Here is a 14,818-nt window from a genome sequence, read left to right as displayed (position 1 = left end):
ATCTCTGATAAACCCAGTCTTATTTCTAATGTTAAATATGAAAAAAATAGTAAAAGCTAAAAACTCCCAAGAAAATTGATCCAACAACAATTTGATAGAAATATCAATGAATATTAGCTACAATTCCCTTTTCCACATATATGTGTATCCGTGAAGTGTTTGTTTGATAGCCTGAGTCTCTGAAGGGTGTTCCTGATTCCCGACCAGCTGAGAGTTAGAGCACTGTTCATAACCCATAGGAGCCACATGGATATTGTAGCTGCTTTTTCACACGCTGGAATTTAACACTGTTCTTACAAAGTGGTGCTGACAAAGTTTACATTTAAGATGAGAAAATTAATTGATTCAGTGAAAATTTTTAAAGTCATGTGTAGTGAAGGAGAAATAGAAAGCATGGTTTCACAATCAAGTCTATTTAGGATAAATCCTAGTGTTGTGTTCTGGCACCAGCAGTTTCTGGTTCTACCAGCTTGGGTGGGTGGCTGTTTATAGAAAAGTATATAAGTATACATACATATATTTATATGATTGCTTACAAATGTGACCTGTAATTGGTGTTCAGTAGCTGTTAGTTTCCTCAATATTGATATAAATGGATATACATTTTTCCAAATTTGAGTCTCATTACGAAACATAACTTATCATGGTGCATGTGTCCAATGTCACTGGATTCGACTCTTTCAGCTGGAATTGTGAAGATCCCTCCACAAGCCACTTCTCCTCCCACTGTTTGTGCCTGAAGGGCCGATCCTGAGGCTACTGGCGCTCCAGTGCTCTGCAGGCATTGTAAGGGCCAGGGAAGCCGGAGTGGGAGTGACTACCTTGCTGCACACATCATTCCCTGCCTCTCCTTCTCTGCCCACCCAGCATCTTTTGTCTCCCCAGAAATGTGAAGGCTGAAGGCTGTTTTGAGGGGGAAGCAAGGGATGGAAATAGTCTTCTGCCCTCCAGATCTAGAAGCCCCAGTCATCCTGCAGTTCTTCAAGTAACATTCGTTCTTACTGTGTGTCCAGCAACAGTAGCCTGGAGGCTGTGAGGACCTCCAAGACAGGCCCTGTCCTCAAAGCGCCTGGAGTTCCTTGGAAACACAGATAAACCAGCAGGGGCAAAGGAGGGAAACTCCCTCCAGCCAGCAGTTCAGGAGCTCTGAGCCCGGGGAACTGCTAGTCCTTGCATCACGTCTGATCCCGAGGACGGGCAGAACGATGGCCATTGGGTTCTAAAGATTATGAAACTCATGGTTTTAAAAAATTAGACAAAATGTCTCAAAAATGCACTTCACTATGAAAAAACAGCCAGTCGGACTAAAAACACCAAAGGAAATAAATAGGCCCACATCTACTTGCCACTCTAAAGCCAACATAAATTCTTAAAATTGTTCCTTAAAATGGAAGATGTGCTTAATTCCTATTTCAAACCCAAAACAAAACAAAAACCTGTAAAAATGTATTGGGGCTTCAAAATTGAGAAAAAAGTAGAATAGTTTTCAAAAGTTTAGTTTTAAAAAGGAAGAAATCTATGATCTCTGTGAGTATTAAAACCTAATATTACTAGTGACTGAGAATAGATATGATGATAATATTCTCAAATTCAGTCTGCAATCACAAATCTTAACCCTCAATTTACCATTATTTTCAATTAGAAATAGTGATGGGTGGTCAATCAAGAAATAACAAAGAATGGAAAGTCGATTTTTCCCATTGAAGTGGGGACAGCATGGAAAAGCACACGTGCAAAACCACAGCAGTTTGACAACTGACGTGGCAGCGATGCCAGGTGAGAGCTGAGGAGACACGAAAAGGAAAGAGTAGCCTATCAATTGCCAGATCTTCACATGGTATGTGTACTTAGAAAAACACACACATCTGGTGATGTTCTAAATCCAAGGTGACATAAAATAGCACAGTATTTGGTTCAGGGCGTGAGCGTCTGAGGCCTCCCCGCGGCTCCGCTCTGCCTACGCCCCCTTGCCCGCCACCTGGTCGGGGCCTGGCACTGCCAGGCCCATAGTTTGGGGCTGTTCTTTACTTCCAAGCTGAAGATGGTTTATGAGAATGGAATGATTTTGAATGTATATTTGTTTTGTAGTTTTCAGCCTTTCAATTGTTTCCTCACCGCGGATAAAGGCTGTGGGCACAGTGGAAGGTTCTCATGCCCAGATTCAGAAGATGTGCAGCTTTGCTCTACTTTGTAATTGAGCTAACTGGGTCACATCCCCACTGACAATCAGACTCTGATGATGTATTTCTGTTTTTATAGATGAAAGAAGTGAGGCGCTGTCCATGAATTACCCACGATCCCAGAAAAGCAGGAAAACACTAAAGTTTTTGCAACAGACATCTTAATGTCCTAGGACCTGGAGCCACACTGGAGCCGGACCTATCTATGGCCTAAATATGTGTGGATGAGCACTCAACAGCTAGTAAGCTTCCCCCAATCTGGACACAGAAAAGTGGCAGACAAGATTACCAGTGACCATGATCACATTTCGGGTTCATTTATCTGGAGAAAAAGATGTCCTACCCAGATGCTGTCTTCTTGCTGGTACTGTTTCCAGTTGTGTCCTGTGTCACTGAACAGGAGGCTGTAGCTCGTCACCCAGTCAGAGCTCCCGTATCTCCCCTGCGTGGCCACTGCGGTGACCTCCACTCTGCCCCCCAGGTCCATCTGGAGCCACTGCTGAGCGTTGGAATCTTCCGGGGACCACCCGCCAGTGCCTGCAAGAGGATCAGACACAGAGAGGAGGTGACATCTCACATCTCAGGACTCTGATTCTCAAAGAGAAATGAAATCGTGTCCAACTAGGACGTCTTTACCCCAAACACATTCTGGCTCTGAGCTTAATCCCCTGGTGATTTCTTCACCTGGCTGTCAGCCTCATGGTTGCTTTCATGGAATAAGATTTACCTCCAATGCTGTTTCCTCCATGATTCCTTCTCTCTGTCCTCAGTCATCACTGTTTCCATCTCCTGCATTCCTAGTGGATTTTTTTTTTTACAACCTTTAACATGTCTTACATCCTCTGCTTCACTAATATCCCCTTCCTTCCTCTCGTTTTTCTTTTAGCCCCCGTTTTCCTTTCTCTGCTCATTTCTCTCAAAATTCGTCCTATTTGGAGACCAGTGTTTTGCTGTGGGAAAATCACTGACTATGCCTCTGAGAGGTTTGTACTCATTCATCCACCAGAAGCACGCTGGGTGCTGAGGAGAGAGGCCTGCGAAGGCAAAAGAGCAAAGGGATGGGGAAGGAAGGGTTACAAGAGGAGAACACAGGTGCAGTAGGAGCACACAAGACAGATGGACCCAGGAGATCGGGAGGCCTAAGGACAGTGATGTGGGGCTGCAGCCTGAAAGAGGTATGGCTGCTTTCCGGGCAGACGAGGCAGGACAAGGACACGTTGGAGCGATCAGCAGGAGCCAGCGAGCAGCTGCACACACCTCAGAGACAGGGAGAGTGACACACTCCTGGGCCTGCGTGTGACTCGGGGTGCTGGACACGCAGGGACAGTCTAACATGGGACAAACACCGTTGGGCCCCAGAATTTCCATATTTGACACACTGGAAGTTTGCAGAAAATCAGTATTAGCTCTTGCTTAGTTGGGACACCTGTGGCCTAAGGTTTCTGTCTTTATTTCACATAGGAATAAGTAGGTAACATGCCTTTGTACTGACTCCAGAGTTTACAAAACTTCCGAACCCTGAGCTGGAGCGACTGCACGATGCCCCATGCCACGAGTGGGCGTGGGGTGGGAGCAGCCCTTCTAGCACCTTCTTTGGGGCATCAGGCCCAGGAGCTAACTGCATTTTTATTTAGCGGGGATAGCAATAAATGCCATTTATTTCAGCCTGTGTCACTGACAATCATCTTAGTGATGCCAGTCTACTTTCCTGCTCTCTTCAGATGAGTCAATTGGACTTCTCCTTGGTAACAAGAAGTCTGAGCCTGGCTCTAAAATCAACAGAAACATATCCTCGGGTAAGGATTAAAAAAAGAGAAGAAAAGATGTGAGTGGAAGGAAGGTGTGCCACGTGCAGGCCATCAGCCTGGCCCCATCGCCTCTCCTCCCACGGCTGAGGGACACGGTTGTGAGGGACACGGTTGCCAGCAGGGTCCTGGGTGATGGCAGAGCCTCAGCACGCGGAGGAGAGCATCTGCTACCTGCACACCTCCCCTCACCCAGGACACGGGTGAAGACTCAACAGCTATCATGTCTGTGCCATTGCACACGAGAATCCATGTGCTGCTGCAGGTCAGCCTTCCCCAGCACACAGACAATACATACCCTTCGGAGTGGCAGCATAATCCCTATAACATGGGTGAGGAATCTGAGGTCCAGCAAGTTTAGAACACCTGGCTCTCAGGATTCAAGCAGAGCTATTTGAGACTAATATGTAACAGGAAAAAGAAAAAAAAAAGAAGACGGTTTCTTTAAAAAAAAACACACAGAAAATTAATAAGGATGAAAGGCAATGGGAAGAGGCATTTAAGGAACCAGATCCTCCAGCTCTGTCTTAACCTCCATGTACATAGTCTCCAATCCCAATCAACACCCCCAACTTCTCAAAACGGGCAGGGAATTTTGAGAAGATTTCACACTTGCAAGAAATCTAAAATTACCCTGAAGCTCCTCATTATTTCCACTTCATCTCTTCATTTCAAGAGGTCTTTCTTCTTAGGCGAAAAAAAGCAAAGTTGTATAAAATACATGATATTAACAGTATTAAAACATGACAGAAAAAATCTATATGGTGAATTCTTCTGAGCGGTGAAAGTGCTCCTTCCAAATGACTTCTCTGATTTTTGCACGTAACATATTTTCTACTATCAGTATGCTTTTCTTTTACAAACTGAGGTATCTTTAGCCATACCTATATGGTTTATTGCACAAAGAGTATATGTAGCAATTGGACAGCTGGTGGTATGATATAGGGCTTATGACTTTTATGAGACTCCTCAAACTTTATTTTTCTTTCACCCCCAATAATCCAGAGCAAGTCTTTAGAGTGTTATTCTTTAGAGTGTTTTCCTTCATTTATTCTAATTATTTTTCTCATAGGCATGTATTATAAGACTTATGTTGAGGATGAAACAAACAAAAAATGACAAGGAATTCACCCCACCACCTTCGAAGTATAAAATCACAAAAGGCTGACCAAAAACAAACACAGGGAGAATTGTTGCTAAAACAAAGATTTCTTCAAATTTGTCTAAAGAAAAAATCACATCTCCCTTTTGCCCACAGTAAAAACCTTAGTTTATTAATCCCCCTGAAATTAACCAGATGGAATTGTTGCTGTTAGCATTCCTCAACACATCAAGGATTATCCAAATGCAGGAGCCTCGGCCTATGCTCTTTTTTTTTTCTTTTTAATTTTTTTATTGATTAAGTTATTACATATGTGTCCTTATCCCCACATTACCCCCTATCCCCCCACTCATGCCCCTTCCCTCTGGCTGTGTCTATTGGTTAGGCTTATATGCATGCATGCAAGTCCTTTGGTTGATCTCTCCCCCTTACCCCCACCCTCCCCTACCTTCCCTCTGAGGTTTGATGGTCTGATTGATGCTTCTCTGTCTCTGAATCTGTTTTTGTTCATCAGTTTATGTTGTTCATTATATTCCATGAATGAGTGAGATCATGTGATATTTATCTTTCTCTGACTGGCTTATTTTGCTTCGCATGATGCTCTCCAGGTCCATCGCCTATGCTCTTAAACTGAGGAACACTCTGGAGATAACTGCCAAGGACCTCCCTTCCCCCTGCTGTTGAAGGCCCTCCCTGCACCGCAGCTAATGGGCCAGACGCCCAGGGTAGCCATGGTTGCCATGGCAAACACTTTGTTCCTTCTACAGAACAATAAACATGTTTTAAAAAAGAATGAGAGTAGCCTGAAGGTACTGTTTACAGTTGCTCTGAGGACACACCATACCCATGCTAGCTTTCTGTTTCTGAATTACTCTCTAAATTGGGGGTGTAACATACACACAGATACCTGTGTTTGGCAAGTTAAAGGCGTTAACTAAGGCAGTACTGACTGTAATTGTGGCTGTGGTATCAATGATTATTAACTACAATTCCTATAAACCCCGTGGTTTAAATTTAGAGGAATTTAATGGAAATTTAAAGAATCATTTTAATTTGAAAGAAAAATAACCTCAGCTTAGATTTTTGCAGCATAGAGTTTTTTAATAATTTTCAAATATGGGATATTGAATGATTTGGAGGCTTTATCTAGTGCATCGCTAGCACACCCCAAGCCTCCAAGTCTCCATTCTACATTATTAGATTTTCGGGGAAAAGATGGTAAAAGGAAATGTTGAACTAAAAATGAGGAGACCTGGTTCCAGGCCCAGCTGTTCTCCAGAGAGTAGATCAAATGAGAGATTCTCAAATGGCTCGACCATCAGCAACACCTACAGAGCTTGTAAAGGCCACACCTGCAAACTCCTTGATCTGACCCTTGATAAATGGCTCGGGAACCAAACCTGAGAACCTGAATTTTTAGAAAAGTGCTCAGGACATGCCAGGTGGTTTGGGAAACACAAGACGAGAGAGCTTCTGAGGTGTCAGCTCTAATATTTGACTGATAAGCATCTCATTATTTATGTGTTTAATGGTCTAAATTAATTAAAGATACATCGTGTTTTTGATTAATAAAAAAAAATAAATAACAATATGAAGTCTGAAAGGTTAACATGGTGGTGTGTGTGGGCAGGCTAAGTAGGCATCTCCGATGGTGGATAAAGAAAAAAAATTGACTTCATTTAAGGGAAGGGATGGAGGATAGGATGCCCAAGGGAAAGGCTGCACAGCACTGAGCCAAGGGGGCATGGGGTCGATGCTGGCAGCCCCCAGGAGCTGGAGTTTCACCCTATGCACAGTCACTGGCGGGAAGCTCTTGTCGGTGGGCCTGGGGGCTGAGCTGGGCTGGGAATGCGGAGGGAATGCAGGTGTGCGACCAGGCGCCTTCAGGAGTTTCCATTCCTTACATGGTCTGTCTCCTGTGCCCAGTGAGTTTTCCCTGGTCCTTCGTCCTCCTGTGGCGGGAAGCTGACAAATGGCCAGTAAGGCTGTATTGCCCCACAGTCCTAACATTTCACTCCTCTTTCTCTTTGTTAATTATTCTTCTTAATTTTTAACATACACATCTGTTCCTATAGCAGCCTGAAATTGTCACCCATATATTATTTCATAGGACTCAAACCAATCCACTTCAGGGAGCTACTCTAATCCTGAGAAGGGCAATTGGCAATACCTGATCCCAATGCAGATGACTCTCTTGACATAGTTTGGCTATAGTCATCTTTAGGGTATGGTTCATTTTTTATTTTTCCCAAAGATTGGGGGTGGTATGCTGAGTGGAGTTTTTATGTGATACTCAAGGCTGAGGACATCTGTTGAATGACTTGTAAGATAAAAGCTGGTCCTGAGGCAGCCACTGCATCACTTGTCTGGTTTTGCTGTTTTTCTGGACCCAGAGCTGAAATACAACTGAGGCCTAGATATTATATTTAGGGAGGAAAAGTTTAGGGGATCTAAACCACTTGATTAATGATATGAAAAATCAAGGGTCCAAACTGCTTGACTAGTTTTATGGTAGGGGCAAAGAAGCTGAGCCACCTTGCTTCCATTGGGTTTGCCTGCAATACCTGCAGACTTGGGTGAATTCCCCATGTTCTTGAGGTCCGCAGTGATATCTTGAAGTTCCTTCCTTGCCATCTCTCAGGAAAGCAACCTTTGGTCTTGGAAAGACTACCATAAACCACATGATCAGGCAAGATACCAGGCTTTCTCCATGGGGCTCTTATTGACTTCTTAAGGCTTTTTGGTACAGTCACAGGCAGGCATGTCTCTCTCAGATATGGCATTCCAGTCAAAGTCTTGGTTAATAAAACCACAATTGGAAACTAGTTTTATTGAATTCATGCAAAGAAACATATTGCCATTACTTATTCATTACAAATTGACAAATTCTGGAGAGATCAGGAAAGGAAAAAATATATAAAAGCTTCCATATTGCTTATGAAGCTATAATTTACCAAATTGTACCAGGGAAATAAAAACAAGCTTTCTTGTATCTGGAAGACACGAAGATTTCCATATAACTAATCTTTTGTTTGTCCTTAAGGTTTGCCAGTATTTTATGTTTTCAGTCACTCTTTAGAGGTCTATAAATTTTTACTTACTTTAAAAAGATGACCTGCTTAGAAAGCTATAATTTAGAATAAGTTGGAGTCCTTGTTATGAATCTTTCCAAAGACTTAACTAACACATTTGCAAATGAATCAGAGCAAAACAATGATGGTCTGTAAATGACAAACTTAAATTATATGATTATAGACTTGGCCATAAAACAATTGACAAAGAACCTTGATTTTCTGTAAGATATAACATTTCAAGATGATGATTTCTTAGTAAATAATAATTATTATGGAATGACATAAAAGAACAATATAAAGTTTATATTTTAGATTCAATGTAGAGTTTTAAAATATATACAAAGAACAAACAATATGCAAAATTTTAAAATGTTGCACCTGGCTCATTAGAAGTGTCTATTGCCAGATGCCTCCCATAGGGAACTCTTACTCTAGGCTTGTCCAGTGTCACTGACAAGATATCTGTTACTTCTGAGAACTTCCTATTTAAACTTGGCTCTGAATATTTGCAAGTTCTTTCCTAGAGGAGACTGGAATTTCTACAATATTCATTTTAATAAAAATATGTATATTTTTATTTGGCAAAGCTTTCCATGTAATTTCCCAAGCATATTAAATAGGCCTAATTAGTTTAAAAACTTAGGAGAGAGAATGAATCCTTGAGGTAATACAGGACCCATTGGGATAACTCAAAATCATTTCTCTATTAAAAAATGTCTTCTGAAATTTAAACTTTGGGAAGGCTATCAAAAATATTTAACCAAAAATTATATTATAACACTTGTAAATCTAGGTAAAACAATATATAGCTTTATGGTCATAACTTTAAAGGATGTTAATTAAATTTACACCAATTTCAATATTAAATATTTTGTCTAGACCAGTGGTCGGCAAACTCATTAGTCAACAGAGCCAAATATCAACAGTACAACTACTGAAATTTCTTTTGAGAGCCAAATTTTTAAAAATTAAACTATATAGGTAGGTACATTGTTATTAATTTAATTAGGGTACTCCTAAGGTTTAGGAAGAGCCACACTCAAGGGGCCAAAGAGCCGTATGTGGCTCGTGAGCCGCAGTTTGCCGACCACGGGTCTAGACCATAGGATTCTATTTAATTTATATAACTATTTAGTTTCTGTACCATGATAAAACATTATACCCTAGTGGTGCCACCTGAAGGCAGAAAACACATTACATTTAACATACAGACACATACATGAAGACTATACACATGATTTAAATACAACTTCAACAGCTTCAAATTCACTTTGTATGCCTTATCTGGTTTAGCTCAGTGGATAGAGTGTCAGCCTGCGGACTGAAGGGTCCCAGATTCAGTTCCAGTCAAGGGCACATGCCTGGGCTTCGGGCTCAATCCCCAGTAGGGGGAATGCAGGAGGCAGCTGATCAATGATTCTTACTTATCATTGGTGTTTCTATCTCTCTCTCACTAAACTGACACATTCTTTCCTTTAATGATATTACCCAGAGGCTTAGAAAGGCATGGCTAAAAGTGAGGTTGTGAAATGGTAGCCCCATTTCCCTAGTGAGTGATCAATCAGATTTTGGGAGAAAGAGGCCTTGGTGAGTGATCAGAGCAGAGCACGCAGTCCCTGTTTCTAATAAAAAATGTGGGCTTACCTTTCGCATTAAGGGTCACCCTTAGCTCTGTCCCTTCATAGATGATGTTCTTGGTGGGGGCTGACTGGAGCATTGGGCCCCGTCAGTTCGAGGCCATTGTGTGGCTGGGTTTTGATCCAGGGGCTCTCATTCCCTGAGACAGTCCACATTCCAGTGGCCAAACTTGTGACAAAGGTGGCACAACACTTGAGGTGACATATGGCTTAGAGCTGTTTCTATGGGATGGCTTTCTTGCTCTTTCTCTGCCCCGTTAAAAACACTGAAAGTTATTTCTACCCATTGCTCAATGGTGGTCTGGTGTACTAAGGCTAGTTTTTATAATTTTTTTTTAATGTCTGGAGCTGTCGGTTGGATAAAATGTATCCCCACAGTGCTGGACCCTTAACAGACTCAAACAACTCCTTTAACAGGGTTTTTATTTGTGACTTTCCTTAGAGATAACATGCTAAGGTTTGGGTGGTAATGGATTCTGCTTCTGAAGGAGCAGGACTGTTAAGTAAACGTTTGTACTTTTGGAGTAAAGAGAGGGCTAAACAGCAGCTACTTTGGGGGAAGGGGGTGAGAAGGCAAAACCAGGGGTTTCTTGTGGTTTTAGGGGCCTGAGGGTGGTGGCATAAAGGATACAACAGGAGGAGCAGAACTCTGGGTGGCAGTGGAGCTCAAAGAAGGCCTGAACATAGGGAATCTTGGACCATTTACCTAGGCAGCAGCAGTATAAATCCAATTGGAAAATGGTGTTATAACTAAGGGTGCCATTCTGGGGCCAAATCTCCTGACTGTCTAATTTATATTGCGGCCATGCTGTATTGCCATAGAAAACGAGGCATTTGGGTCTAATTTTGTCTCATAAATTGAGGGCCTTACAATTCTTTAAAAGGCAGACCAGAGGTGAGTCCTTGGGCGGGGTCAAGGTTGAATAGCCCCTGGTCTTACTATAATAAGGGCAATTGCAGGAGGGAGAGTCACCTAGTGAGAGGGAGAAACCGAGGGCCTGCTTCCCGGCCTGGCTCCTGCCCTTCTTCCCTGTGCTGAGGCTTATTCTAGAGGGGCATCCCCCAGTGCCTAGAAAAGGCTCAGTTCGGGACCCAGAGTACCCCAGTGGCTAGGGATAAAGAGGGGTGTCCCAGCTATTCATACCCTAGTAAACTGCTGGTCAGACCCAGCGCTGGGATTCCTAGTGCCTTGTGTGACATGACCAGCCTACAAATGAGCTATCTGACCCTAAATGCTGAAATTGGCAATGCTGAGACTCACAGTCCCCAAAATAAAATCCTACAGGGTGTTTGGGGCCGGGGTTTGGGCGAGTGTGTGCTTTTTCGTAGCGTGTCTCAGTTGCTTGGATGTTTGTTTGCGACCTGCGCTGCCTAGTACAATCTTGCCCGTTCCAAGCCAGTTTATCCGGTCATGGGAGCTTCTAGTGGCAACAGCCCCAGTGGCTTTAAGTGGCTGACCCGTGCCTGAAAGTGGTGGTCCCATGGGGAGCTGAGAGTCTTGGTCCCTACTGCCCTCTTCCTAAAATGAAGTGACTCACTTGTTAGTAGGAATCAGGAGGTCCTGCCACCACTTGGGAGTGCAGAAGGCCATGTTGGACTCTAAGGGTCAGGGTAGGGGGAGGGAAGAAAAGGGCTTCCCTTCTGGATATCCCTGTACAGACCACTAAAATGAAAGGCGAACATGATGGTGTGTGCAGGCAGGTTAAACAGGCATATCAGACGGTGGATAAAGAAAAAATGGCTATTTAAGGGAAGGTGTTGAGGGATGGAATATCCACAGGGAAGGGCTGCACAGCACCAAGCCAAGGGGTCACTGTCAGGAAGGTCTCGGGCTGAGCTGGGCTGGGAATGCAGAGGGAATGCAGGTGTGCGACCAGGTGCCTTCAGGACAGTTTCCGTTCCTTGTGTTGTCTGACTCCTGTGCCCGGTGAGTTTTCCTGGCCTTTTGTCCTCCTGTGGCGGGAAGCTGACAAATGGTCATTAAGGATTGTATTTCCCTACAGTCCTAACAAAATTGTTTCTGACCCCCAACCCCAACATGGATGGATTCTTAATGTCAGAATCACAATTGCCAAGCAGATAGGAAATTTGTGAATTCAGAAATAGCCATGTTTCCTCTTGCTTGGACAGTCCTTCTCACGCTCAGTGAGCCCTTGGCTCCTTTTCACTATCTCCCTCCCAGAGCCGTGGAGAGTCCATTCCTTCACCCCCTTAGCTAACGGTCTTTTCTCAGTGCCCAGCACTGCCCTAAGCACGTGGCCAGCATCAGCTCATTCATCACCATAGTAGCTCTGCCCCAGCTCATTTATCACCAACCATTTCACAGGTGGGGAAACTGAGGCCAGAACGATTGGGTAGCTTTTCTTAAGATCACTAAGTAGTAAGTGGTAGAGCAGGAGATTCAAATACAGAAAACCGGGACCCAGGAAGCCAAACTCCTAACCACTCACCCACACAGCCTCTGAGCAGCAAGGATGGGCACTGTCCTCTACTCCTCCTTCTTCCCCCTCTCAGCAGTTCTCACTAGAATCACAGTTCACATGGAAAACTTGTTGCATCTCACTTGGTTCTCATAGCAGTCAGCAATAGTATTTTTAATTTCAATTTACCAGAGAACCCAGCAGCCACGGAGGGCCAACCAGCTCATCCGGTTATATGGTGAGACACTGCTCTGCAACCCAGTTCTTCTGAGCTCTTGTCCCTGGAGTTTATATCAGAAATAGTGTCTTGAGCAAGCAGAACATTACTCAGATGGAGAATTCTAAGAAAGGCTTAACGACAAGAGGCCCAGCTCAGTTCTCTGCTCGGCCCTCTTCACCACAACACTTATTCCCAATTTCACGTGCTAAGGCAAGCTCTAAGCATGAAACAAAATAACTGGTCGAGGATGCAGAAATTCCTTTTCTACACGTATTTCCACTTCTAACTCAGAAAGGGAAATGATAATTGATTGATGTCACACACTGGAAATGGGCACAAAATGGATTATATGCGAGTCTCTGCTAAGTGATATTTTACAACTATCATTCAAAACCAGAGTCCATTTAGTGCAAGACCAAAGGAAGCTACAAGCCACAGCTAACACTTTCACATCTAACCTGTTGGAAGCACACTTTTGAAACCCCTAAAATAAACACTCTAGGGCACTGGTCAGCAAACTGCGGCTCGGCAAACTGCGGCTCGCGAGTCACATGTGGCTCTTTGCCCCCTTGAGTGTGGCTCTTCAGGGGAGGCACAGGCCTGGGAAACCTGTCCCCTAGAGCCGTGGTCGGCAAACTGTGGCTCGCGAGCCACATGCGGCTCTTTGGCCCCTTGAGTGTGGCTCTTCCACAAAATACCAACTTCTGTGCATGGGCCACGAAGTTTCAGTCGCACTGTATGTGTGCGCCCTCACGTGGTATTTTGTGGAAGAGCCACACTCAAGGGGCCAAAGAGCCGCATGTGGCTCGCGAGCCACAGTTTGCCGACCACGGCTCTAGGGGACAGGTTTCCCAGGCCTGTGCCTCCCCTGATTACACAAGTCCCAATAGCTTCAAGGCATTCTCACACGTGACTGGGATGCTAGGCTGAATTACAAGCTGCACCTTTAATTATTAAACAGTGGTGCCTCTGTAAGCAAAGGCTTGAGATGTTTCAGGCACAAACTACCATGTGATGTTTGAGAGGCTTCTCATACATATTTAATGTGTACAGTGTGGGTAAGAGTGATAACCCTCACAAGCTTGTAGGGCTCAGGGGGCTTCTTGAGCTTCTGCTCAGAGCATTCTGATCATCATCAGTAGGAGGCCCCGTGGCCGGGCAAGGACTGCTGAGTCTGAGGGGTCGCTGACTGGCACCCAGCATCCTCCTTCTGCTACTGGGCAGGTGCAGTGGGACCTGGGCATGCAGGCTGGGCCTGGCCAGGGCTCCCTCACCTCCACCTGCACCCTTATTCAGGGACTCAGGAGTCTCCTGAGGAAAAGGAAAGTGGGAATTTCACCACACGCCCTGTGAGTTTCAAAAAAGATAAAAATCAATAGGAAAATTTGGAATGGCCGTACTTGAGGCCAGTTTGCAGGAGCGGACAAAGGAGCTCATACAAGGAGGTTCCTGTAAGGGAGGGAAAAGTTTGAGTCTGACTCCAGAACAACAAAGGGGTGTGGCTCTCCGGCTGAGACTTCGTTTGGATTCCTATAGGTCAACTATGAGATGTGAATTCGAATATAAGTAGTTCACTTGGGAATTGACCCCAGGAAGTCAGGTGATGAGACAGGGGAAAAAGAGCCAATCCAGGGTGCATCAGCCTGCCAGCCATTCCACGGGGGGCATAGTCCTAAGGTGTAGGATGCACTTTAGGGCTACGCCAGAGCAGGAGGAAACTGGGGTTTTCATGCAACAACTCTGTCAGGCATGGATTGAAGACTGCTGGGGTGCAGGACAGCACTCACACACAAAGGGAAAGCCCTTGGACAGGTAGTGCAGGGCTGAGCTATTGGGAGGAAGCATAGTCATTCTGTTGGGGTGTTCTCAGGGCTCCACTCAGGTCCACTTTAGAGGGTGGCTTTATGTCCCAGCTGTGGGTATGGCTGGCAACTGGCACAGTCTGCGCCTCCTCCAGAGCTTTGCTCCTGGCCAAACAGAAGCCTTCCTGCCTGGGAAGCTGCCCTCCTGTCCCTGCCCAGCCACGGTCTCAAGGCATGACTGGTATCTATGCGGCAACCTGTGTCCAGAATGTCCTTTTGGGATCTGAAGGAAGGTAGACTTTAGCTGAGACCACATTTCCTGGTGGCTTTCCCCCTTCCTTTCCTCTGGGTCTCCAGAGGACACAGCCCCACAAATACTTTGAACAGAAGTCCCATCGCAACTCAGCTTATAAGGTGTCTTGCATTAAAATGAAGTCTGAGGGGTGTGCTCACCAGCAGCTTCTGAGAGTGTACCGGACTCTCCTTGCTTACGGAGGAGCTGGGCCATCACTCTGAGGGTCTGGTGCGTGTTTTTCGGACAGTTTTGCTGGGACAGCCTGCAACAAGAATCTTCCCTG

General features: G+C 44.7%; 1 protein-coding gene across 1 annotated transcript in view; it reads right to left on the bottom strand.

Annotated features, from left to right (window-relative positions):
• CNTNAP5 (contactin associated protein-like 5) overlaps positions 1-14,818 on the bottom strand; it is a 921,850-nt gene that overhangs the window by 683,322 nt on the left and 223,710 nt on the right. The window contains exon 3 of the mRNA XM_014548314.1: positions 2,524-2,717. Within this exon, the coding sequence (XP_014403800.1) occupies positions 2,524-2,717 (194 nt within the window). The remainder of the gene's footprint in view (positions 1-2,523; positions 2,718-14,818) is intronic.

Source organism: Myotis brandtii, unplaced genomic scaffold, assembly GCF_000412655.1.
Source record: "Myotis brandtii unplaced genomic scaffold, ASM41265v1 scaffold501, whole genome shotgun sequence".
Classification (NCBI taxonomy): domain Eukaryota; kingdom Metazoa; phylum Chordata; class Mammalia; order Chiroptera; family Vespertilionidae; genus Myotis; species Myotis brandtii.
The sequence above is the reverse complement of the archived record's forward strand: the minus strand, read 5'-3'. Positions and strand labels throughout refer to the sequence as shown.